The 25,772-nt window shown below is 38.1% G+C and overlaps 1 protein-coding gene across 1 annotated transcript in view; it reads right to left on the minus strand.

The window, feature by feature from the left end:
• Positions 1-25,772, minus strand: part of SDK1 (sidekick cell adhesion molecule 1) — a 1,179,904-nt gene that overhangs the window by 273,852 nt on the left and 880,280 nt on the right. The window contains 1 exon segment of the mRNA XM_044659951.1: positions 20,349-20,530. Coding sequence (XP_044515886.1) covers positions 20,349-20,530 — 182 coding nt within the window.

The following is a 25,772-nucleotide window of genomic DNA, read 5'->3' on the forward strand; positions in this document are numbered from 1 at the left end:
CTCTCTCTCTCTCTCTCTCTCTCTCTCTCTCTCTCTCTCTCTCTCTCTCTCTCTCTCTCTCTCTCTCTCCTCCTTTACCTTCTTAGTATCAATTCTAAGATAGAAGAGCAGCAAGGACTTGGCAATTAAGGTTAAGTGACTTGCCCAGGGTTACAAAGCTAATAAGTCTCTAAAGCCAAATTTAAACCCAAGTCATCCTGACTCCAGGTCTGGCTCTCTAGCTACTGTGCTACCTACCTGCTCCTTTTGCATTCTTCTGAATATTCATGATTTTAGATGTGGGTGTTCTGAGAGACACTGGGATAAGATCAAAACAAAATTATGATTTTTATGTATTGCTAACACTGTGGCCCATGAAACCTGACAGATATTAATTCATCCATTTTTCAAAATAGAGGAAAGTTGAGGGGTAGCTGGGTAGCTCAGTGGATTGAGAATCAGGCCTAGAGACAGGAGGTCCTAGGTTCAAATCTGGCCTCAGACACTTCCTAGCTGTGTGACCCTGAGCAAGTCACTTGACCCCCATTGCCCACCCTTACCACTCTTCCACCTAGGAGCCAATACACAGAAGTTAAGGGTTTAAAAAAAATAGAGGAAAGTTGAGCTCATAATTAATATATACAATCATAATTAATTAGAAAAATTATTAATGGCACATCATTAAGTGCATATACAAAATAAAATTTGTGCATGAAATAGAGTATTATCTTTAATTCCAAAGTTAAATGCTGTGGCTCTGATTCTCTGTTTCTTTGGCCAGCTAGATTCATTAGATTACTTTGACTACAACACAGATTTCTAAGACATCATTAAAATAAAACGTCTTTTACAAATAAGCTTCAATACTTCTTATAATTCAGATTTTAAAAAATAATCAACATTCAAAACATCTGCTTTTCTGTGTGTTTTACAAAACAAGTTGTTTTTTCTTGAGATGTGCCGGAATCCCGGGGAAGGAGACTTTCAGATAGTTTTCATGAGCTGGGATGGCACACAGGTGCAAAGCAAGTCAGAGCAAGAACATTTTTTCACCTATTAGCACCTCATTAACCCAGTGCTGACAGATCCTGGATAGGTTAGTGAAGTGATAATGGAAGAGAGACATAGTTTAGTTGAAGTTGATTTTTTTTTTCCCAAGGGTGTTTGAAATTTCCTCCTCCAAAACTGGAACAACAGCATGGGGAATATTGGATTTTTAAAGAGCAGGACAGCCCCTTCTTACAGAGTCTGTGTCCCTCTTTCTTCCCCCAGTATTCTCTCTTCTCCATTGTTTTCCATAGTTCTTTATATACACATGGTTGGACCCATGATTTCGTTGGTATAATGAACTTCAAGTGTGGAAACCTCCTATGTTGATGCAATTCAGCACCTCCTGTGCAACATTATATGTAGTATAACACATATATTATAATAATATAATATTATTACATATTATATTAATATTATAATAACAATATTAACTAGCTAGTCAGCTAGCATTTCTATAGCAGCTTTAAGACTTTTGGAGTCCTGTATTATGTTATCCTATTTGAGCTTTGTAATAACCTTAAGGTTTTTATGTGAAATAGCTATTATTATTATCCCCACTTTACAGATGCGGAAACTGAGGTTAGGAGAGGTTAAACCCAGGGTTGCATAGCTAGAAAATATGAGCCCCTCACATCAAGACTAGCCCTCTATCCACTGGGCCTGGTACACTGAACCTTGTCAAAGTCAGCACGTGCCAGAGGCGGGACTTGAACCTGGGGCATCTTGACGCCATGGCTGAGTCCATGCCAGATTCCTCTTGTTATACTATGATCCTAAAATATGATCGTATCTTTAAGTGTTTATATTATATATAATTGTAGTGAATCTATGTGGATTCTTTTCTTCTTTTTTTTTTTTCAAATATACTATCGACTAGGATTACCAGCCTGCCTAAGGGGTAAATATCATTTCTGTTCATTTTGGCGCTCTCCCTTCCCACTTATGCTCCAACTATAAGTATGAACATTAGCTCATTAGCAAGCCTCGTGCATATCGCTTTTTATCTGCCAGTCCCAGGTTCATTGCCTTCATTTAGGTCCACTGCTACTGCCTCCAGTTATCTAAGATGCTAAGTAGCATATCATCTGATCCCGCTGTGTCACTTTCATGTAGGTCATTCCATGACTTTCTTTCCCAGGGTGCCATGCAGCTGTTGCTTCTCCATTTCCAGCTGGGGGTGGGGATGGGGGTCAACATTTCTCTCTTAAGAAGAAAGCTGAAGCCTGGCTAATGAGCAGGTCCAGCTCAAACGCTAGAATCCAAAAAGAATTGCAGTGCATGGATTTTATCAAGTATGTATGAAGTGCCCATGTGCAAAGCCCTAATGAGGAATTGTTTTGTTGTTCAGGCCTGCCGACTCCTCGTGTACCTGGGGAGAATCTCGCTGGGGGAGGGGAAGCAGGGAGTGGAGGGGAGGCCATTCTCTTCGTGTTGGGTGGACAGTTAGTCCTGCCCTCCAAAGAGCCTGTTCCCATGGGACTTGGAGCAGAGGGAGGCACGTACAATGGACGTGGGGCCTTTGGGGTGGGAGCCCGACTCCTCAGATGATGTTTCCCTCAGGTAAGGCTGTGGCCAAACCGTGCTCGTTACGACTCTGCCCGTGTGTGTAAAATATGTGTAAAAAGAATCTTCTTACGGTTCAAATAGCAACAGAGAAAGGGGAAATGGTAAAAGGAAAAGACAGAGCATTTGTTTTAACAGAGGGATTAAACTTTTAGAGAGCCAAAGAAGTATCATAGGGGAAGGGGAAAGAACAAGGGATGGGCTGGTACGCTGGAAGAAGCATCAGCTTTGGAGGCAGAGGACCTTAGTTCGAATTCTGCCTCTGATGCTTCCTGTGAGACCATGGGCAAATCATTTAACTTCTCTCACCCTCAGTTTCCTCCTCTTTAAGAAAGGTAGTTGGACTGGAGCTTCTTAAGTCCCTTCTCGTTCTAAAATCTATGAGGAAAAGTATCAGCACTGGACCGACATTCCCTTTGTCCTCTGACAGAAGTCATGGAGCCACTAAAGGCTGAGCACAAAAGTGCATCTTTATTTAGAAGGCAATTGACAACCAGAGGACCTATGTCAACCCTCCAGGGAGTTTGTGATCTCTACCCAGGCGGGCATCTCCTCCATCAGTGCTGACTGTAACCTACATAGGCCTTTCATACGGTGCAAATGTCTTCATCCCATCGTTACGGTCTATCCCTGTAACTTGTAGTATGGCAGCCTGACTCCATGTGGCTTGTCAATTCCTCCAGACATTTTTGGGTTTAGTACTTTTCAATGTGATTGAATGCAATTGAGAAAACACTTTAAAATGTCTGTATGTGGGGCAGCTGGGTAGCTCAGTGGATTGAGAGTCAGGCCTAGACACGGGAGGTCCTGGGTTCAAATCCGGCCTCAGACACTTCCCAGCTGTGTGACCCTGGGCAAGTCACTTGACCCCCATTGCCTACCCTTACCACTCTTCCACCTAGGAGCCAATACACAGAAGTTAAGGGTTTAAAAAAAATTAAAATGTCTGTATGTGCAAGATGTTATGCTAGGCATTAGGGAAGCAAAGAAGGATAGAAGCACACACCCTGCTCTCAAAGAGTCTACAGTTTAACATGGGGAAAAGGTATGGACACAAATAACTATGATACAGAAAAGTGACGACCAGAAAATGAACCTTGACAAATTGGAGAAGGGATTTCAATGAAGGGATAGTCAGAACATGATTTATGGTTGGGGCAGCTCCAGAGTTGAGTTTCAAAAGAAGAGATGAACTTGAATACATGGTGAAGGGCATTTCAGGCATGGGGATTGTGTGAGCAAATATATGATGACTGGAATAAAGATGTACTCAGATCAAGGCTAGGGAAGAATCCAGATCTGCTGGAATGTAGAAAATTGTGGGGCAGCTAGGTGGCACAGTAAATAAAATGCCAGGTCTGGAGTCAGAAAGACTCCTCTTTCTGAGTTCAAATCTGGCCTCAGATACTTACTAGCCCTGGTCAGGTCACTTAACCCTACTTGCCTCAGTTCCTTATCTGCCTAACAAGCAGGGGAAGGAAATGGCAAACCATTCTATGTCTTTCTCAAGAAAACCCCAAGATATGGTTGGGGATGCTGACTTTAAATGATCACTATTGCAAATGTTAATAATATGGAAATAGGTTTTGAATAATGACACATGTAAAACCCAGTGGATCCAGGAGAGGGGAGGGAGGAGGGGAGGGAAAGAATGTGAATCATGTAACCATGGGAAAAGATTCCAAAATAAATAAATAAATAATTTTAAAAGAAAGGTAATAGCCAGTGTTCTAGCCATCCAAAAAAAAAAAAAAAAGCAAAACCAAATGGGGTCACAAAAAGTTGGACACAATTGAAAATGACCAACAAACAACTAAAAGAATAAATGTGGAGGAAAAGTATAAGGGGAATTAGGAATATAGGTTAGAACAAGATCTAGGAGACCCTTGAATACCAAGACTGGAGCTGAAACATTATTTGGAAGGCAATGGGGAGTCAATGAAGGTTTATGTGTGTGCCAGTATGTATCTGTGTAGGAGTGGTATATGTAAGTCTATACAAACACAATTACTTCTCTTCTCTCTGGCATAATATGCAAAATCTATATCCCAGAATTCTTATTTGACTCCAACAGTGTTTGAGCTTCAGGTTGAGGGTAGGAGACTGATGTATTCTGTACTTCAAAGTATGCCCTTTGGGGGAGAGACACAAGGTCATTTTTAATGTAGTACCTCTGCTTCTGCAACTGGATTACTGCCATTTTAGTCAAAAATGAATGAGAAATACAATCTTAGAATCTCTACCTATTTCTAAATTATGTCCAAATTTTAAACTATTTCAAAGGGATGTAGCTTGGTATAGTGAATTGGGGCCAGCCTTGGGGTGCAGTCTTGTGTCTAATACCTACTGGCTAGTCAAGTCCCTTGACCACTCAGTGCTCCAGGCAATATTCTAAGATTATAAATTACAAATGAGTTGTACATCTTTATTGGTGGAGAGAATTTCCAGACCAGTTTTCCCCACTGATGAAATCAAAGGTCCAGAAAAAAATAACAAAAGAAATTATGGTAATTGCTCATCTAGGCTGCATCTAGAAACTAAAAACAATCTTCTGTACAGAGTGGAAAATAGCAAGCCACATTTTTGTAAGTTATTTGATAGTTAGATTTAAGGGCACACTTAATGATGCATGTCTCCCATTTCTACTTTTTGTTTAGCTCTTTCCCATGCAGCTTGAGGAAACTGCACAGAATGCAGAGCATTGCCCTATTGCACAGGTAGAAGCTGAAGCCTAAGAAGTCTTTCAGGATTAAGGCATATGATTTTTGTTCAATGTCATTTGTGCCACAATGAGAATTTCCCAAGAGGGTGTAAGAATGGTGCTTATAAACAGAGCTTTCATTTATAATGCTTAATCTAGGAAACCTTTCAAAGCCCAAGTAAACGTTTAGGGACTTTTTACTAATGTTTTGGAAATTTGGATAACCAAATGTTTTTTTTTCATTTCTTTTTAAATATGAAATATTTCTCTTTCATTAGAAGGTAATGTTCTGAAACCAGAATAAATCATGATAGCACAAAAATACCTGTTACACAAAGAAAAACGATCAAGAAACATGACCAGAAAAAATAAAAATCTTGCTGTGCTCAAAATGATGATTTATGGTATAATTTATCTTTGGACCCTTTATAGAAAATCAACATCTGCATCTTAATGAATGCATTGAAGAGATGGATAGAATACGTTTACTAATGTATGATGGCTTATTTTAGTGTAGAACCATAACACATTCTATGTTTGTATTCATATGGTAGAGCATTACACCCTCAGTTTCTCAGGCAATCTCAAAGGCAATCCTTCTGGCTGTGATGAAGTTATAGCCTTCTATTAATACTTGGACAAGTTTAAACAAAAATTTGTGAACCTCACACTAAATCTGCATCATGGGGGAGTGAAGGGGGAAGAACCAAGAGAACAATTTATACAGTAACAAAAATATTGTAAAAAAGTCAGCTTTGAAAGACATAAGGATTCTGATCAAGGCAAAGTTCAATCACAACTCCAGAGAACCAGTGATGAAACATGCCACCCACCTCCTGACAGACAGATGATAGACTCAGGGCGAAGAATGAGATATACACTTTTGGGCATGGTAAATGTATTGATTTTTTTTGCTTAGATATACTTGTTTGTTTTGAAGGCTATGTTTTCTTTTTTCTTCTTTTTTAAAAATTGGGCATATATTTGAGGAGATTTGAAGGGAAGGAGATAGGAACTAGCAATACTGTTACAAAAAAAAAGAAAACAAAGGTCATTAAAACATTTTTTTAATGTACAGAAGAGCATGGAAAGAAGTTCAAAAGGAAACAGACAAGCAGGACAGTTTTGAAAATACACTGAATTTATTATAGGTTTTTAAAAAAGCAAGTTGTATAGAATAGATTGTGGTTTCACATATTATTTCTTTTTCTATTCTATTTGGCATGTAGAAATATATTTCTTTTGTTAAGTTCGGAATTAAAAATAAAGTTTATTTTTAAAATTTTGCATCAGATTGAAGTGACTGATGGCTTCTGACCAATAATTCTCCACTTCCTAATGATTAGAAAATTACTGGAGTTGAAATGAGAAGGTTTCTAATTTTTTGTAAGCTTTAGTTATGCAGAGCTTATACTATATATTTTTTCAACTACAAGAAACTAACAAGTATACTGAATTCAGGAAATGTTTGGAAAGAAGTTCTTAAGTAATTTTAAATTATTTTTTGTTTCATTTGGGGATATCCACCATGGATACTTGAAAACGGAGCTCAGGTTCTAGACATGTCGGAATTTTAGGCCACAGTCATCATGACAGAAGCAACCTTTCCACTCACCCCTGCAAAGTTCACTTGGCTAGAAATGTATGAGAAGTTTGCTGCTTGATTTGTAAGTTAATATGTCGCATTTTAAAATGCCTTTAGCAGAAAAGGTCACAGAGGCACTGTGAATAAAAACTATTAAATGGAGTTGGTAGACAAGATAATGGGCAACAGGAGGAACGGATAAGGGATTAAGAAAAAGTAAGAAGAGGTATATATGAAATAATTACTATATGCTTGTGGAAGGGTAAGCTGGTATTTGAAACATATGAAGAACCAAAATAGACCATCCATTTTTAATAAGCCTCAATAAAAAATAAGACCTAAAAGAAAAATGAAGTTTGTGACAAATGAAAGGAGCATATAAACCTGAATTAATTTGGACATAAGTATGCTATTGTACAAAACATAAGACAGACAAAAGTCTCTTGTCTTTGCTTTTGGGTTTTTACTAAAGAAACAAATCAGCAACTACCAAAATAATTGCAATCTAAAAAACAAGACTTTGGAAATATAACCTAAGATTGAGACAACCTAGCATGTACTTGTATTTGTCTCTTCTCCATGCCTAACACTGAATCAGGTCAGCCTCATTTGTCCTTCCGTTCTCTCAATCTGGGTTAACAATAAATCATTAATAAGTTCTTTGAGAAAGACTCTCTAACAAATTGTATCCCTATCTAATAATAGTATCAATTCTACCATATTTTCTCTGTACCCCAATAAATATGTCATGTAGAACAAAATCAAAAGCCTTTCTAAATTCATGAGAAATTAGATCTCACTTCCATGAAGAATCGGCTCACCATTCTCCTAAAAAATCAGATTGGTTTGACAGAATTTATTTTTTCTCAAATGCAAGCCAATCTTTACATTATTCCCTGTGACCTAGTAGTTTGTAAAATTATTTCTTAGATACATTCCAACATTTTTCCAGGTTATGTTGACAAATTGTTAATTTTGAGAGTTATTATATTTCTCCTTTTCAAAGACAAGTACTCTAATTGCCCTTTTCTTGTCTTGAAGAATCTAATCAGTTCCCCAGGAGTTTTCTAAGGTAATTACTAATAGCTTTGTCATACTTCAAATCTCTCAGCTAGAACATCAGACTACAAGGACTTAGCTGCTCCCCAAGCTTTTCCAGAGTTTGGGATCCCTGAGGCTAAAAGAGAGCCAATGACATCAATCTCTGGGTCAAGATAGCAGGGCTACTTCATATACTCACATATACAACAAAACTCACAGGTATTGTTGATGAGACTGAGATATTGAGTTGTAAACAAAGCCTAGGGTCATATTAAATGCTACATTAACACAAAGGCTTTGAATATAAAAGAAAGAAACAGACTTTTAAAGTCAGTCAGTCAATAAGCATTTATTATGGGCCATTTATTAATGTCAGACATTGTGCTAAGTATTGTGGACACAGAAAAGGAAAAAAAAATGATAGTCCCTGTTTCCAAGAAACTCATGATCCTAATTAAGAAGACAAGATGAAAACAACTGTGTACAAATAAGACACATACAGGATAAGGTAAACATAGTCTCAGAAGGAAGGCACTGACATTGGAGGAGATTCAGAAGGACTTCCTGAAGAAGGTGGGATTTTAGGTGTTATTTGAAGCAAGCCAGGGAAACTAACAGGCTTGGGGAACAATCAGTAAGAATGCTTTAGATCAAGAGATGGAGTAGGAGGGGGGCAGGTTGTGAAGAGCTTTTGGTGCCAAACAGTGAATTTTATATCTCGTCCTGAAGGTGATAGGGAATCACTGGAATTTATTGAAAAGGTGGAGTGATATGATCAGACCTGTGCTTTAGGAAGATTAATTTGATAGCTGAGTAGAGGATGGACTGGAGCCAGAATACCAAAATTTAAGACATCAAAAGGACCTTAGAACATAATTCTGGCAATGCTGCCATTAGTTAAAATATGTGTAGCTAGAGGAGGTAGATAGTTCCTTTTCCAGACCACCCCTCAACACAGTAAGTATAATCATTGAAAGTAATGAAAAGTTTTCTTGATGACTTAGAAGTTCAGTTGGATATTAGCTGGTTAAAGATTGGCCATAGCTCTGGTGGTATTTAAAAGGTTAAGCCTTCACAGCTAAAACAAAGGAAGGGAAGATTAGAAGTTGGGGAAAATCTTTGCAAAAGGTTTCTCAATAAAGGTATCATTTCCAAGATTTAAAGGAAACTTCTCCAAATTTATAAGGATATGAGTCATTCCCCAATTGAAATAGAAAGAATATAAAGAGATAATTTTCTTGGGAAAAATAGGCATATAAAAAATGGCCAAAATCATTAAATTATGTAGAAAAGTCAATTAAAGAAACTTTGAGGTTCTACGTCTTCCCTATCAGATGGACAAAACTGACAAAAAAGGGAAATGGTAACTGTTGGAGGGGCTATAGGAAAACAGGAACCTTAAAATGCTGTTTATGGAGTTACAGATTGGTTCAAATATTCAGGAAGGAAATTCAGAGCTATATCATCCTAAATTGTGCATATTTTTTGACCCAGAAATACCATTTCTAGGCCTATAAACTAAACAGAGCAAAGAAAAAGGAAAGGCACACACACATTTGTATTAGCAAACAACTAGAAAATAAGGGGGTGCTTATTTCAGGGGAAACTTTATCTAATGATGCAAGATGAATAGAATGCTAAGATACTCTAAGAAATAGCAAAGGGCACAGTTTCAAAGAAACTTGAGGAGATTTGTATGAACTGATACAGAGTGAAGTGGGCAGAACCAGAAGAATCACTTATAAAATGACATATAAAAAATGAACCTTTGAAAAACTTAAGTACCCTGATCAAAACAAAGATTAATCAGAGATTGCCAAGGACTAATGTTGAAGAATATTCCTCACCTTCTCATAGAGAGGTGATGAACCATATATGTAGAAAGAGAATTTTTGAACATGGCCAGTATGGGGATTAGTTTTGTTTGGCTATGTGATGCATAGGGCTACAAGCGTTTTTATCTGCTTGTTTGGTTTTTACTTGTCAGCAGGGGTAGGAGAAGAGGTGGGATAGGAATAAAATACATGTAGCTTTCAAAAGAAAAAACTCTAAACCTTCCAGTGTTGGAGGTTCAAATTAAGGCAGGTTAGGCAAGAATTAGCACTAGAGTTTAGGGAAGGGAGCTCTCTGCTTTTCTTCCCATCCTCCCCTATTTGTCATGGTATTTTGCAACTCAGCTAGTAGGAGTCATCCTATGCAGTAGGGAAGAGAGAGAGAAAAATACAAATACAGAATGATAGGGAAAAGAAGCAGCATGAATGAATGTTACTTCTGATAGTAGAGAAAAGATAATTATGGATTCAAGAGAAGCTTGTTCCTAGCAGTGGGAAGTTGAGCTTCAAAGAGAAACAGGGGCAGGAAATTCCATCTAGCAGAGATATTGAACTCAGGGGGGAATAATGTCAGGTCACCATAGGAAGAGAAAGAACAATCAGGATCCTTCTATACCAGAGATCTGAGTTGCCTTAGCCACATGAAATCCCAATCCCTATATATACACACCTCACTACTAGCATATTCTTATGTCTACACTTACCCTTCCTGTTGAAGTAATAGCTTTTTGTATTAGAGTACTCCTCAGGTCCTTTTTTTTTTTTTAAACCCTTAACTTCTGTGTATTGGCTCCTAGGTGGAAGAGTGGTAAGGGTAGGCAATGGAGGTCAAGTGACTTGCCCAGGGTCACACAGCTGGGAAGTGTCTGAGGCCAGATTTGAACCTAGGATCTCCCGTCTCTAGGCCTGACCCTCAATCCACTGAGCTACTCAGCTGCACCCCCTCGGGTTCTTCTTAATAAGTGCCTTTGCTTTGAGCTAATTGTGTCTACTGGCTGACTATTAAAAGCAAGCCCATTGGTGAGAACTCAAGCTATATTTTTAAGAGTATAGATAATCTTAGACTTCAATGCAGCAGTCAATCCCAAGGAGACCACCTGCAAGCTTATTAATATAAGGTGAGCTAGGGGGAGATATCTTAGAGGAGTTGCTAGATGTGTTAGGAATTTTTCTTTTGGAATTGCCTTCAGAGGATGTGTCAGCAGCATTTTCAATGACTCAATTAAATTCTACTTTTCATGGGGTATGGTTTGACTTCTGGAAACACACAGAAGTCATTCAGAGTCATTTATGGTAAGTCAGGTTAGTGATCGAGCTATGCAAATAGGATATATTGGCTCAATAGCAAGAGAAAAAAATTAATAATCATAAATAATCAAAATGGTCTTCCTGGGGTGGCAGTGACTCCCCTATCACTGTTGGTTCTCAAGCAAAAGCTGATCACTTGCTGAGGATGTTGTAGAGATGATTGATGTTTCCAGTAATGGTAAAACTAGATTGTTGCAGAGTTCCCTCCTAACTATGAGTCTATGATTCTAGAACATTTCTATATAATAAATACAAAAATAATGTATAATTTTTACTTAGAGTCTGCTGTTTTCAATTCATTTTCATATATATTTGCTTATTTGATACTTATAACAGTGTTACGGTTTAACAGAAAAAATATTGATTCTAAAGGCAGAAGACCTTGGTTCGAATCCCACTTGAAATATTTACCATTTAGGTGGCCTTGGACAAGTTAACTAACCTCCCTGGGTTAGGAAGTTTCTTCATCTATAAAATGAGAGGCTGGACTAAATGGTCTCCAAGGTTCTTTCTGTCTCTAGGTCTATGATGCTATGAGAAAAGAGACTTAAAGAAGTCTTGAATTACCTAAGGTTACAAAGGTAAAAGTAGCAGAGCAAAGACTAGGCTCCAGGTCTTTTGCCTTGAAATCCAATGCTTATTTACAATTTAAGAACATGCGTGTTTTTATATACACATGCACACTACATGCACTGGTGTCTATATGTGGTCTGCATGATATGTAACATGCATATTTACATATATGAGCACACACGATACATGTCTGCATACACATGTGTGCAATACAGATACACCAAGAAAGTTCCTTTTTTGTCACTGTGTTCCCAGCTTTTAATACAACATTTAGCACATAAAAGGAACTTAGGGATAGTTTATTGATTATAGTCTAGGGTCAGCAAACTATGGCTCAAAGGTCAAATACCTCCCTCTGCCTGTTTTTGTACGGTTCCTAAGATAAACATTTTTTCACATATTAAAATACTAAATATAACTTCGTTTAAAAACATAAAACCAATTCTTAGCTCATGGTTCATAAAAAAAATCAGCAGACCATATTTCGCTTATGGGTCATAGTTTGCTGACTCCTAGATCATACATGTACTTTTCTCACATAGTCTCTATTCTCTATCATTCCATTACAAATTAATGATTTTTCCTTTTTCCTTTTCTCTTCCTAATTTACTTTCTACCTTTCCTTCCCATTGGATCAATAATTTTTTTAATTAAAATCTAATTTCTATTTTTCTCCTTCAAGATACCTTCACCATTATTTTTCTCTCTTTAATCCTGGATTCTTTTCTCTACATATCTATATTCCTTTGTAAACTTTTCTTTCTTGGTGCTCTCTTCTTGGTTTTTATCCCATCTCAGATAAAAAAATTCAAGGTCAGAAATTAATAAAGTTTCATTTGGTTCACCTAAAATTTAGTTGACTGGGAGGTTAATGAAAACCGTAATGATGAACATAATGTAACTGCCCTCCAGAGGAGATGGCATAACTAAGCCAAGGCCTTATAGTTCTTTAGACATGTGTTCCTGCCAACCATGGAGCCATATTCCATTCTTTATACCCACTAAATCCAGGATACACGAAATGAGGTCAATGATACAGGCCAATTCCAAGAAAGAGCACCATGATTGATTCTGTATGATATGTGATATGATTCATATCCTGAAGCCCTGATGCAGTACTCCAACAGAGCAGATTCGGTTTGAGAATTTGTCTCCTTGAGAAGTCATATGGGGTCTTATTAGATTTCAAACATATTATAAAGGTAAACTCTGGTTTAATGAAAAGAGCACAAGTTCACTGAATGATCTCCATTAAAGCAAAGGTGTTTTTTTCCTCAGTGGCACTTAAACTCATCCATCAGATTAAACAGAAGCCTAAAATGTCCCTGGGCAGCTAGGTGGCACAGTGGATAGAACACTGGGCTTGGAACCAGAAAGACTCATCTTTGTGAATTTGAATCTGGCCTCAGATGCTTACTAGCTGAGATACCTTGGGTTAGTCACCTAACCTTGTTTGCTTCAGTTCCTAATTTGTAAAATGAATCTGGAGAAAAAACTGGCAAACCACTCCAGTATCTTCACCAAGAAAACCCCAAACAGGGTCATGATGGGTTGATTGGTCACAACCAAAAAGATGGTTGAATAACAAATATTCTTGAAGAAAAGTACAACTCCTCTCAAAGAAAGTATTTTGAGAATACCTCCTTCCCTAGTGAGAACCTTAGGAAGAATTTGTTAACTGAAGAGGCAAAGGAGAGACTACTTACACATATGCAATTTTTTTAAAAAGTATGTCCACGCATGTAAAAGGTGAAATCTTTTGAATATCTTTTACTCTTAGACTTAGAAATACACATATTAAGACCATGTACACTGGAAACTAATGAAAAAATCTGACAGGGAACCTAGTTCAATGTACAAAAAAAAAAAATCTCTATGCAGAAATCTGGCATTAATCCCTGAAAGACACAATCAGGGAAAATGAGACACAGCTGGAAAAACCATGATGTCGATAAGAAGAATGCACGTTCAGCATTATTAGGGAACACAGAAACTTAAGTAGTTTAAAATGCATAAATATTATGTACCAGCTCCTTACAAAAACACTCACTGAACATCAAATTCTCACTTATTTGGATAAATTAATTCTTCAGTTGCGCCCAAGTCCAATGTATTCAACTTCTTCTTTCAGGATATCATTTACCTGAAGTGAAGGGGGACATTCCACTCTGGCCTCTCAGAAAGAAAATAAACCCTATATACATTTTCGTCTCCCAGATCTTTGGCCTGAGTTTATCTAATCCATCACTAATATTTCTCAAGTCTTCTTTCAAGATCTCTCATTGAAGATGTTTCTCTAGATGCATCCTTGGGGGTGGGGACATATTTGGAAATGAAGATGATTTTAAAACAAAAGTCATCATGGAGGTAGGGGAAAGAGAACTGACTGAAATTTAGGCTTAAGGGCTGCTTTTGTTGCTTTATTGCTTATGGCAACTTGGGTAAGTCACAAACTCCCCAGCCAACCTGATTTCTTTTATCTGTAAAAGGAAGGGGTTGGATTTGATGACCTCTGAGGTCCTTTTTATGTCGAGATCTATGACCCAAGTTTTAAAAAGATGACTTTTTCTTTCCATTCTCATTGTTTACTCTTCTAATTCATGTACGTATCCATTTTTGGCCTAGAATGCTGTAATAATTGTATCCCAATTTGCCTCTCCATGTCCTGCCTCCTCCCTCATCTAATTTGTCCTATATGCACGGCTATCAGATAAATCTTTCTAAGCACTGCTTTGATCATGTCATTACATTCTTTACCAAATAAAGTCTGAATTTCTGAGTGGCATTCAAGGCCTTCCTTAATCTAGCTTCAATTTACTTTTCTAGTCTAATCTCGACTGGCCCCCTTCTGGAACCTTGCGCTCTGGCAAATCAGATCATTCATTATCTCTCAACCCTGTGTTTAGTTCATTAACTCCCAAACATCTAAAAGAGCCTTGTCTTCACCTATCCAAATTCTACCCATTCTTTACCAGTTCAAAGTTCATCTCATCCATACTACCTCTCCTGATCATTCTAGCCCTCTAAAAGTAGCCTATAGCAATAATTATCCCTACAGTCAATTTGATAATTGAGAACTGCCCTGAACAGATGTTCTTTCAGTGTCTTGAATTATTATTTATATTTTTAATGCTATTTATCTTTTTATGTGTTTCTTTTATCTCCCCAAATAAATTATAAAGTCCCTTTGGAGAGACAGTGTAGAGACATCACAACTCCCAGCAGAGTGTTTTGGCCATTGTAAATGCTTATAATCATCTGTTGATATGATTTGATAAGGGCTGGGCAATTAATTTTTTTAAAATGAAGATTGGTATTTATTCATACAAATGTATTAAATTTTGTCAAATTACATCTTCTAAACAAAGGTATAGAGGTCTATTATTCTTATATGTACAATCCAAAAGATACAAACTGATAGTATTAGGGGATGCCTATCAAGGAATAAGATGAAGTTTCTTAGGCCACATGTGAAATGTCTCATTACTTTTTACTTCCCCACCCCTAACTCATATGACAGTTTGCTATTAGTCTGGCTTACTCAGGATTATAGGATCATAAATGAAAGGCAACTCAAGAGGTCCATTTAGTCCAACACCCTCATTTTACACATGAGTAAATGGAGGCTCAGCAGTAGCCAAGTCTGCTTAAGAAGCTTACAGATGCAAAACTCCCTTCTTTTCTATCAGTTTTCACACTTAAACTTTGGAAATTCATCTGATGATGTTTTAATCATACAGTTGATGAGTTTTGTTTCAAATCTCCCTACATTAAGATGAAATTTGGTCAGTTACTTTCCCCAAAACACAAAGGGATTAAACCAGTTCTTTAGAAGAGGATTCAAGGTTCAGATTAATATGTTTAGAATAGCGAAAGAATAAATTACAGGGACTTCATTATAAAACAGAATTCAATAAAGGGCAGATTCAAATTGGAGATTATTTCAGGAAATTTAGCTTTTTCATTTTTTTGGTCTGTTGAGTCTATGTGTTTAAATAAAAAGACTTACTTGGGTACAAGAGACTGTTCAAAAGGGCAAATCATTGATTTATTAATAGGCCAGAACAAAATATATAAGAGAACAATGGGGTTACATATGCAGGGGGAAATATTGAGCTGAAATTGAAGAGGGATTTGGGGGAAAAGTTAAGAGGGTCATTCATTGATCTAGAGCTAGAAGGGACCTCAGAGCCCATTTGATCCATTCTTCCATTTTGAAGATGTGGAAGCTGAGATCCAGTGAAGTGATTTGCCAAAGGTCAGACAGGGAGTAAGAATCAGAGGTGGGATTGGAACTCAGACCCTGACATCTCAAGTATTCTGTTTATAGTATTGTAGTGAAATGGATAGAGTAAGCCTTGAAACTAGAAAAACTGGGTTTTGAATCCTGCTTCTCAATATTGCAATTCTCTAAAACTTTAAAATGCAAAACAGGTGCTCATTTGTAAAGTTTGGGGATGTTTTCTTATTTACACAGGAGTTTCTTCTCCCAGTGCAATCACAAGTCAAGTCCCATTTTTTCTCTCCCTCCCTCGTCCTGTACCCCTTCTTATTCCTATCCCCCTCATAATTTCTAGCCCCAGCCTTACCCATCTCCTTCCCCACTTCCTTTTCCCATACCTTTACCCATTCCTCTTCCTCTTCTACCAATCCTCATTGCTATCCTTTTTATCCTTCTCGTACTTGTTCCTTCTTCTCTCTATCCCCATCCCTATCCACTCCTCTATCTTGCTCCTTATCCTCAACCCCAACTCCTCTTTCTCTATCTTTCTCTCTCCATTTCCCTTTCCTTCTCCCCTTCTCTATACCCTTCCTGTTCCTCTTCTTCTCCTTCTCCTCATCCCTATTCCTATCATCATTCCTATCCTCATGCCTCTCCTTCTCCCCCCTCATCCTCCTCTCATTCTCCTCTCCTTATCTCCATTCCTATCTTCTTTCCTCTTTTGTTCTCTTGCTCTCCCTTTTCCTTCTCTTTTCCCTATCCCATTCCCACCTCTCCCCCCCAATCCCATCCCTATCCTTGTTCCCATATTAATTTTCTTAGTGCCTCAATCTAGAGTGTTATAGATCACAAGGAATTACAACAGTCATCTCTCCCACAATCCAGGGCTTAGAGACACTGCTCTCACAATCTGCTGGAATTTATCAGCAGGGATCAGAATCTCTCCATCCTCTGCTTATCCTTTCTCCATCTCTAAGGTTCCCACCGACCCTGCCTCAGACAAAATAAGTTCTCATCATTTTAATAACTTTAGAATAAAGGGAAATATAATTTTGATGAACAGTATTTAAAGAGGTTTTACTAAAACAATTTTTTAAAAAATGCTATGCATTACAGTTTAGGTATTATTTCAGATCCCAAACCAGAATATTTACTTCAATGTTTTATTCAAATTTTAAACAAGTTCATTATGAGACAGTTTCACCTATAGCTTAACATAGAATATGTAGGGGCTTCAAATGGGGTGAGGGGGAGAAAACCTACTTAAGACACTTCATTAGCTGTTTGACCCTGTTCGAGTCATTAGCTACTTTGGGTTTTAGTTTTCTCATCTGTAAAATGGGGAAAACAATAACATCTACCTCAAGGGTTGTTGTGATGTTTAGATGAGATAAAATATATAAAGTAATATATAAACATTAGCCATATGGCTGTCCCACAGCAGGGACCCTAGAGAAACTGTTATATAGGGCTCCAGGGCAGTCTGAGTGTAATGTAATAAGCATAGTTAATATCAATACAATATTAATAGTAACTATGCTAGAGTCATTTCAGCTCTTTCTAAATTCTATTTCATTCTTTTTTATGAACCAGACTAACTAAACATGAATCGTTCAGGATTTCAGTTATTTCCCATTTCAAAAGAGTAATTAAGAACTGCTCGAGGAGGAACAGGTCCTCATGGACTAGCTTGCATTTTGAATACTTTTGCTAGTCAATCTGAATGCAGAACTGACAACACTTAATTTATAAGGGAGAATTTATAGACTTATATAGGACAACAGACAGCCAATCAATAAAGGATGATAATAACAGCATGTAATATCAAGGAACATTAGGTCTGAGGCATGGTTTGGGGAAGAAGTGGGCAGTTAGAAACCCTATTATTTGAGAAAGGTCAGGCTACCGTAGTAAAATGCTCAAACAAATAAAATCACACCTGTGAATCAGAAGAGAATACAAATCACTAAATAAAACTAATTTCCGATTCTGTGTGAAAATAAATTCTCCGGGCAAGGATTTGGGTGCCTGTAATTTACATACAGTTGTGTGAACAGAAAGCTTATCTCGTCCCTGTTAACATCAGTACAGTGAAATTAATGTATACGCAGCATTTCCTAGGGCCCAGTTAACTTATTTATTCCTGCATCTAATTCTAAAATATTTTAGAAAACAGTAAAGAAATTTATTACTAAGAAAGTCTTCAAATGTTGGGGGTAAGTCTTGACACAGTTCATTTTTATAGATTTTATGAGGTTCTGCTTAGGCCTTTTTTTTTTTTTTTTTTAGCCTAGCTTGGCTCTATTGGAGTCTAGGACTTTAATAATAATAAGAATCAGAGAGACAGAGAATAGCAAATAAAACAAAGCAAATCCATTATGAACCATTTACTATCATCTGTATTATGCAAGAGAGCTATGTTACTGCCCAACAATGGATATGTACAACTTAACAATAACAGCACCATAAGCAAACTTGAAAGTCATCCATTTACCAAATGTGTGTGGTATGGATATGGCGGGGATTCAAAGATCAAATAAAACATGGTTCCTACCTCCATGGAGCTTACAATATAATATAGATATAACTATGACATATAAATAACCATGACAGAAAATAAAAACATGAAAATAAAATGCTATCTGAAGCATGGGGTTGGTTATGAGTGGGGATCCCTCTGGCTCAAGGAGAACAGGGAAGGTTTCATAAAGGAGGAAACAGTTGAGAAGGATTTGATTTCAGTAGGTAAAAAAGAAGAGAAGAGCATTCCAGGCAGAAGGACTAGTATGAGGAAAGAAAGTGAGGTGGAAAAAAATGAAATATATGTAGAGGATACCAACTAGTCAACTTTAGGAAAGTGGGTAGTGTCAGATAAGGCTGAAAAAGTAGTTTTAGTGCCAAACTCTGGAAGGCTAAAGAGATTGTACTTTATATGGTAGATTATAGCAGACTACTGAAAGGTTTTGAGCAGAAGACTGATAAAAATCATCTCTCTCTCTGTCACTCTCTCTCTATCTCTCTCTCTGTCTCTCTCTCTCTCTATCTCTCTGTCTCTCTGTCTCTCTTGCTCTCTCTCTCTCTCTTTCTTTCTCTCTCTCTCTCTCTCTGTCTCTCTCTCTTCCTTTCTCTCCCTTTCTCTCTCTCTCTCCCTCTCTCTCTCCTTTTCTCTTTCTCTCTCTCTCTCTACATATATATGTGTGTGTGTGTGTGTGTGTGTGTAGGTGTGAGCACGCACGTGCATGTGCACCCCAGATCTTCAAAATGACTCTCACATGAAACGGACTCAGAGCCCTTTACCATCTTGGTGGCCTTCTGAACTCTCTAAAGCTCTTCAGTGTCCTGTTTGAATTGTGTGGCCCAGAACTAAACACAATGTTCCAGATGTGTCCTGTACAGGTACTACTTCCTCTATATTCTTGGAAGACAGGTCTCTTTTAAAGCAGCCCAATTCTGCATTAGTTTTTATGGCTACAATATCACACTGCTGGCTTATTACTGAGGATGACATCTATGAAAATTATCAGATCTTTTTCAGAGAAACTACTGCCCAAACATATCTCTCTTAATCTATACTTGTGAAGTTGATTGTTTTTACTTAAGTTATATGATTAATAAAAATTTAGCCCATAAATTACTTTTTAGGCATTTATCCACCACAGAAAGTAAGAAAAATATACATCTATTTCCTCCAGAAACCTAAAAAAATGGCAATTGGGATACTCTTTCTTTGAAATCATAACCATTCATGTTATTTCCCCATTTAATAAACTCAAATGCCCTCTATTATTTGCAGGGTTAAATATAAAATCCTCTGATTGGCTGTCAAAGCCTTTTATAATGTGGCCCCTTTCCAGGCTTCTTACACCTTGCTCTCCTTCAAGTATTCTATGATCTAGTTGTCACACTGGCTTCTTTGTTGTATTACGAGTAAGACATTCCATCTTCCCAACTGCATTTTCATTTTTCATTTCTTCATTTCATTTCATTCCATTTTCATTTTATTTTCATTTTATTTCAGTGGCTGTCCCTCATGCCTGGAATTTTCTCCTTCATGTCTCCTGGCCTCCATGTCTCTGTTCAAGTTTCGGCTAAAATCCTACCTTTTGCATGAAATTTTTCCTTATTCTTCCTTAATGCTATTATACCATTATACCTCACAAGTTTCTAGAGGCTAAGGACTGTTTTTGTCTTCCTTTGTATACCCAGAGATTAGCACAGTGCTTGGCACATAGTAGATGCTAGAAAACTGCTATTGACGTCATTTGACTTCTATAATTTAGAGGCAGAATAATTATACAAGAATCATTCATGAGGAAAACTCTCCTTACTTCTTAGCAAATATTTATTAAATTAAATTAAAATATATATGTTTCTTTCTTAGAAATCCAACCAAACCCAAGCTTCAATTTACACTAGAAAATTCTGACATTACATTGACCTCATGTGAAGCAGAATCTACTGAGACTGTATTTTGATATGGGAAAGCAAGCTCACCTCCTTGTAATGTGTATTCTGTAACTGCTCTGCTGAATGTTCCCAGACCAGCCCCATTATAAGCTGCCACTTGAATTTCATATTGAGTCCAGATGATCAAGTCTTTCACCAGACAATAGTTAATCTCTGGGCTGGTAATGTTCCTGTGCTGATACTCGCCAGGTAGGCCTGCCAAACGATACCTGCAGGTAGAAAACAAAAGAAAATCAGGCAAGAACCAAATTGAACAAATGTGTGGACTAGTAGAAGGATTTCACCAGAGTTTTATTATTGGACTATCTATTTTATTAGAACTATACAAAGATTGAAGTAAAAAAATTTTTTTAAACACTGAAACCAAGAAGCTAACTCCTGGTATCCTTCTTGACTGATAAAGGATTTATAAACTGATCCCACTAAGATTATATGCTCAAGGCTAAACAAAATTGGTATTTTATCCTGTTTTACAGCTGCAGAAAAAATTACAGCTTTTTAAATGTGACTTGTCTAGTAAATACAATGACTTAGTGCCAAAAATTCCAGACATGATTTTTATCAGGGTATTGCTGTAAATCACTTTGAATAATGTTTTTCGGTTAGGACTCTGAAATATGGGGGACAAATATAAAAAAGCTAACTCCACAGTTATCCCTTGATATTGGGGTCTAAGCAAACATTGTATCCCTCTAGTAATTCTGGAGGTAAAGTGGCCCTAGAAATAAATGTGATTTTGAAAATGCACACTCTTCCAGATGACTAAGACAAAAAAATTGCCTTTCAGTTAATTAACACTATTTCAAAGTACTTAGCATGTTTATTAATATTAATAATTCCACGTTTACATAACATTTTAAATCATTTATTAAGTCCTATTTACTATTTTATAATAATAATAATAGCTACCATTTATATAATACTTTAAGGTTTGCAGAAGGTTTTGTAAGTATATTTCATTTTGTAAACTAAATTTTGGAGAACTTAAGTGATTTGCCCACGGTCATATAGCTGGTAGAGTCAAAATTCAAACTCAAGTTTTCTGAAAAGGTCCTGTGCTTTCCCTACTACATTAAAAATAACTTAAGGATATAAATACAGCTATTTTTCACTTTTTAAAAAATGGCCATAAAAACATGAATCTACAAAATACAGGAAACAGAGAGTTCCTACTTGCAATAAAAAGACTTTTACTGGAATTACTTGATAGTATGGTCCCTCTAGGACACTGTAAAATAATAATAATAACAATAATAATGATAATAATAGCTAACATTTATATAGTGCTTACTATGTGCTAGGTACTGTGCTAATAAGTACTTTAAAATTATCTTCTTATTTGATCTTTACAACAACCCTATGAGGTAGGTGCTATTAGTATTCATAGGTGTATATATATATATATGCATATATATATTATATATGTGAATATATAGCTTTGTTGCTCTGGGGCAGCCACTTCTTTTATTTTATATTTTATTCTTTCTCTAGATTACATGTTGATATAATTTTTTAATTATCATTTTCTGAAATTTTGCAGGTCGTGTTCTCTCCCTCCTTTGTACCCCTTCTTTCTAATAAAAAATTCATAGAGGAAATAAAATGAAAAATAATTTAATCTGCATTCAGACACTCTCAGTTTCTTCTGTGGCAGTAGATAACCTTTTTTGTCAAGAGTCCCTTTTTGCTATTCAGGATTCTTGCATATCCTCCACTTTATAGAAGAAGAAAATCAGGCAAACAGAGATTAAGTGCCTTGCCCAGGGTCACACGGCTAGTGTCTAGAGTCATATTTGAACTTAGCTCTTGCTGACTCCAGACCCAGCAATCTATCCATTGTGCCACCTAGCTACATAATGACAGATTACAGTTTTTGTTGTGTTAGTTTTGCTCAGCACTTTGATTTGATTTATAAAATTTGATCGACACACAACTTTTCAGAAATACGGCTCAGCTATTGTCCCGAAAGGGTGGCATACCTGTAGAGTGAGAGGAAGTACTACTTAATGGAGAAATAGCCAGTCTTTAAGTCAGGAAGACCTGGAACAATTCCTACCTCTGACTCACACTAGGCAGTTTAGAGGCACAGGCAGGTCACTGAACCTCTCAGTATGCCAGGAAGCTCTTTAAGATGAGAAGTCATTGGTCAGCACTGACGTAGATGGCTTCCACACCAGGGAGTTCCTCAGACCAAGGAAATAATAGGCCAGAAACGAAATCAATAACAAAAAAAGCCACCTGTATTGTAGCTATAGAACAGCTTGACTGTGTAATATCCTAATGGTCTAAAAGCTTCACTGCATTTTCTAAAAGTGCCCAATTTATATCTAAGAAGTTACTTATGTGCCTGGAAAATGTGACTCGGCGTGGGAGTGAAGCATGATGGGAGAAAGCGAAATCACAAGAGTTCTCATTCAGAAACAAAAAGTTAAGGAAGGAACAGAGACGGTGGACAGAGGTTCATGATGAAGACTGGAAATGGAATGAAAGGAAGGCTGGAAAAGAGAAGAGGGAAGAGATATTTGTCTGGTGTTGACATAGAAAATCAGGTTTATCTGGGGATGTTTTTTCAACCTCTTTTGTGAAGGGGTCTTTACACTTTATGAGAAATGTTTGCCAGGACAAAATAAATTATAAAAAAAAAAGCAAACAGCCCTTCAACAGCATGAGGGTTCAATGAGTCTGTTTGCTTTTTTGCCCTCAAGGAAACAAGCTGTACAGTGCCTGCTTACAATATGCTAATCAACACAGAAGAAATAAGTAGACCAAATAATGGAGTGACTTGCAAATGAAGCATTATTATTCTGTGACTGGCAAAAATGAAAATATTTTTGTTTAATTTGTTGCCCTGTATTTATGCTTCATACTTCATCAACTTTTGAAACCTATTACTATGACATTCCATCATTGGACTAAGGGTTGATCCATGTGAAAAAAGCCAGAGCAACTCCACAAGAAGGTTTGAAATCTACTTCAATATTGACAAGTCTAAATTATCTGGGAGATCAGGGGAAAAAAATCTTGGCATAGAGTGACCTAAATGACAGATAAAGAAGGGAATATGTAGATCAGGTTACCAATTCATTCACATTCATTAAAATCTCCACTTCGAATACTAGTTGAAACACTTGCACTTGCAGACAGGATTGCAAAGAAAAACATGCAGCAGAGTATAAAACACTGCAAGTAGAGCTGAGCAGCAACTGTGTGAAGCATTGGAAAGCAGAGAGAGTGAGGAACGAGGACACCTGGGGCTCACTCCCTATTTCAGCACGTACCGGCCTGGGGTCCGAGACACCCGGCTACCTCCCCACTGTGGCGCTCAGTGCCTATCTGTACAATGGACAAGACGATCTCGAAGGTCATGTTCAGTTGTGGTTTGGTGATTTCTCTTATTGAAAAAAAAATCCAGAAGATGCTCCCAGAGTTGAATGTGTCGCTGTAAACGGGCAAAACTCACTTCTCTCCCTTCCAACAAGCATTCTTAAAAGCATCTACCAGCTGGCGGGCAGCACGACATTGGGAGGAGAGAGCCGGTCTTGGGGTCAGTGAGACCCGGGTTCAAAGTCTCACCTCTCCCACACGCCGGCTGAGAGAATCTGGACAAGTTATTTCCTGTCCCCGTCCCGGGAAAGACTCTCTAAGGCAGCAATATGAAGGCGGGCGAGGGAGTTCCTGCTGGGACGATGGGATCACCAGTCTAACCGGAGTGCTCGTCTCCCCCCCAGCCTGAAGATGAGGCGCTCGTGGTGAGGTAGGCTAAAGGTAGGAGGACGTGTGGAAGGAGGTCACGCGGTGGCACGCTTAGGTCATGCAAAGCACACAGCACGCATGTAACCATGCACGCCTATGACGACGGGCCTTTGGGGCTCAGTGTGCCTGTGGCAACGCAAAAGGGCCTCCTACGTCATGGAATCTTGCTTTGTGCCAGGCAGAGGGAGAAACAGGGAGATAACACCTAGATGCGCTGTAACGACCAGCATGCTTACACCGTGCAGCAGGCCCTGTGGCGGCAGCCTGTCACATGACGTGCTCGTGTCACATGACGCCCCGGCAGTACATGACCATAGATACCTCCTGCAGACATCCCAAACAGCATGCTTACACCACAGCAATGACATGCGTATAGCGTGGCGTGACAGACACCAGGACAGATGACAGTCACATCGTGCAGGGCCACACAAGGAGATGCCCAGCCCACACGATCACGTGCCTGTGGCAGGCAGTGACACACACCACGCACGGAGCGGTCAGGGGCGTCTGATTACGTACATCATGTAACGCCACACAGGCGGCCGCGCAGTCTCACCACACACTAGCAGGCCTACATCACGCAACGCACCTACATGACGACCCCGTGTCGCACGACAGACCTGTGTCACGCCATGATGCACAGTGATGTGAAGTGTGACAACACACAATGGCACGCCTGGGTCCCAGAAATACCCTTTGGCCAACTACATGCTTACGGCCCACGACAGGAAACCGCGTAATGACGCATCAGTCGGTGGCACGCTCGGGTCACACGGCACATCTACAGCCCTCAACAGTGCGCCGGGCACAGAACAACATGCCTTCACCACACGGTGGCATCCAATGAGACATGTGTCATACGACTACATGCCGGTGTCACCCAGCAACATGTCATGGGACAACATTTAAAAGTGGTCAGAATTGGTTTATATTGAATTAAACTGTTTTAAAGCATTTTGAACTGGTTGGAATCAATTTACATCAGATTAAACTGGTTTGAATGGGTCCGTCCTGGCCAGCACCAATCATCGTCCATCAAAGTTATTTCTCTCTCCTTTAAATATATAGTCAATAGCAATAATGTGGTCTTTAATATAGATTTACTTTTGTGATTATTTGGTTATGTATTTTAACTCCCCTACTAGATTATAATAATTGAAAAACAGGAAGGGGTCCTTCCTTCTATATCATCTGAAGTGGAGAGCTCAGCACCTTGCAGAATTAAACCTGTTTGAAGTGCTATCAGAACTTGATTGAAATGGTCAGACTTCATTTAAACCATATTAAACCAGTTTGAACTGATCTGGATTGGTCAGAACTGGTAAGAAGATTATAAATATGTGATGGAAACCCTTTAGTTTCAAGATGAAACACACTTGTCTGTCTCTCAGTCCACTTTCTACAACTGCGTATCGCAGATCACCAAAGTATTGAATCAACCTTTGCAGCTGCCTCAATTTCCTCTCCAGACCAGGCGATGGGCAGACTCTGACTAGTTGCTCAGGATGTTTGTGTAATATTAACAGAATGACTGAAAAGGTCACAATTAATATCTGAAGTGGCAGGATGATTACATTCATACTGGTGGGATATGTTGCCCAGGAGACCTGCACAACCGGCATATGGCGATCTTTTACAAGGAAGTAAACAGTGGAATATTTTTTAAAGGACATAACCCCAATTGCTTCCCTCAAAGAG

The sequence above is a fragment of the Gracilinanus agilis genome, chromosome 1 (genome assembly GCF_016433145.1).
Source record: "Gracilinanus agilis isolate LMUSP501 chromosome 1, AgileGrace, whole genome shotgun sequence".
Taxonomy (NCBI): Eukaryota; Metazoa; Chordata; class Mammalia; order Didelphimorphia; family Didelphidae; genus Gracilinanus; species Gracilinanus agilis.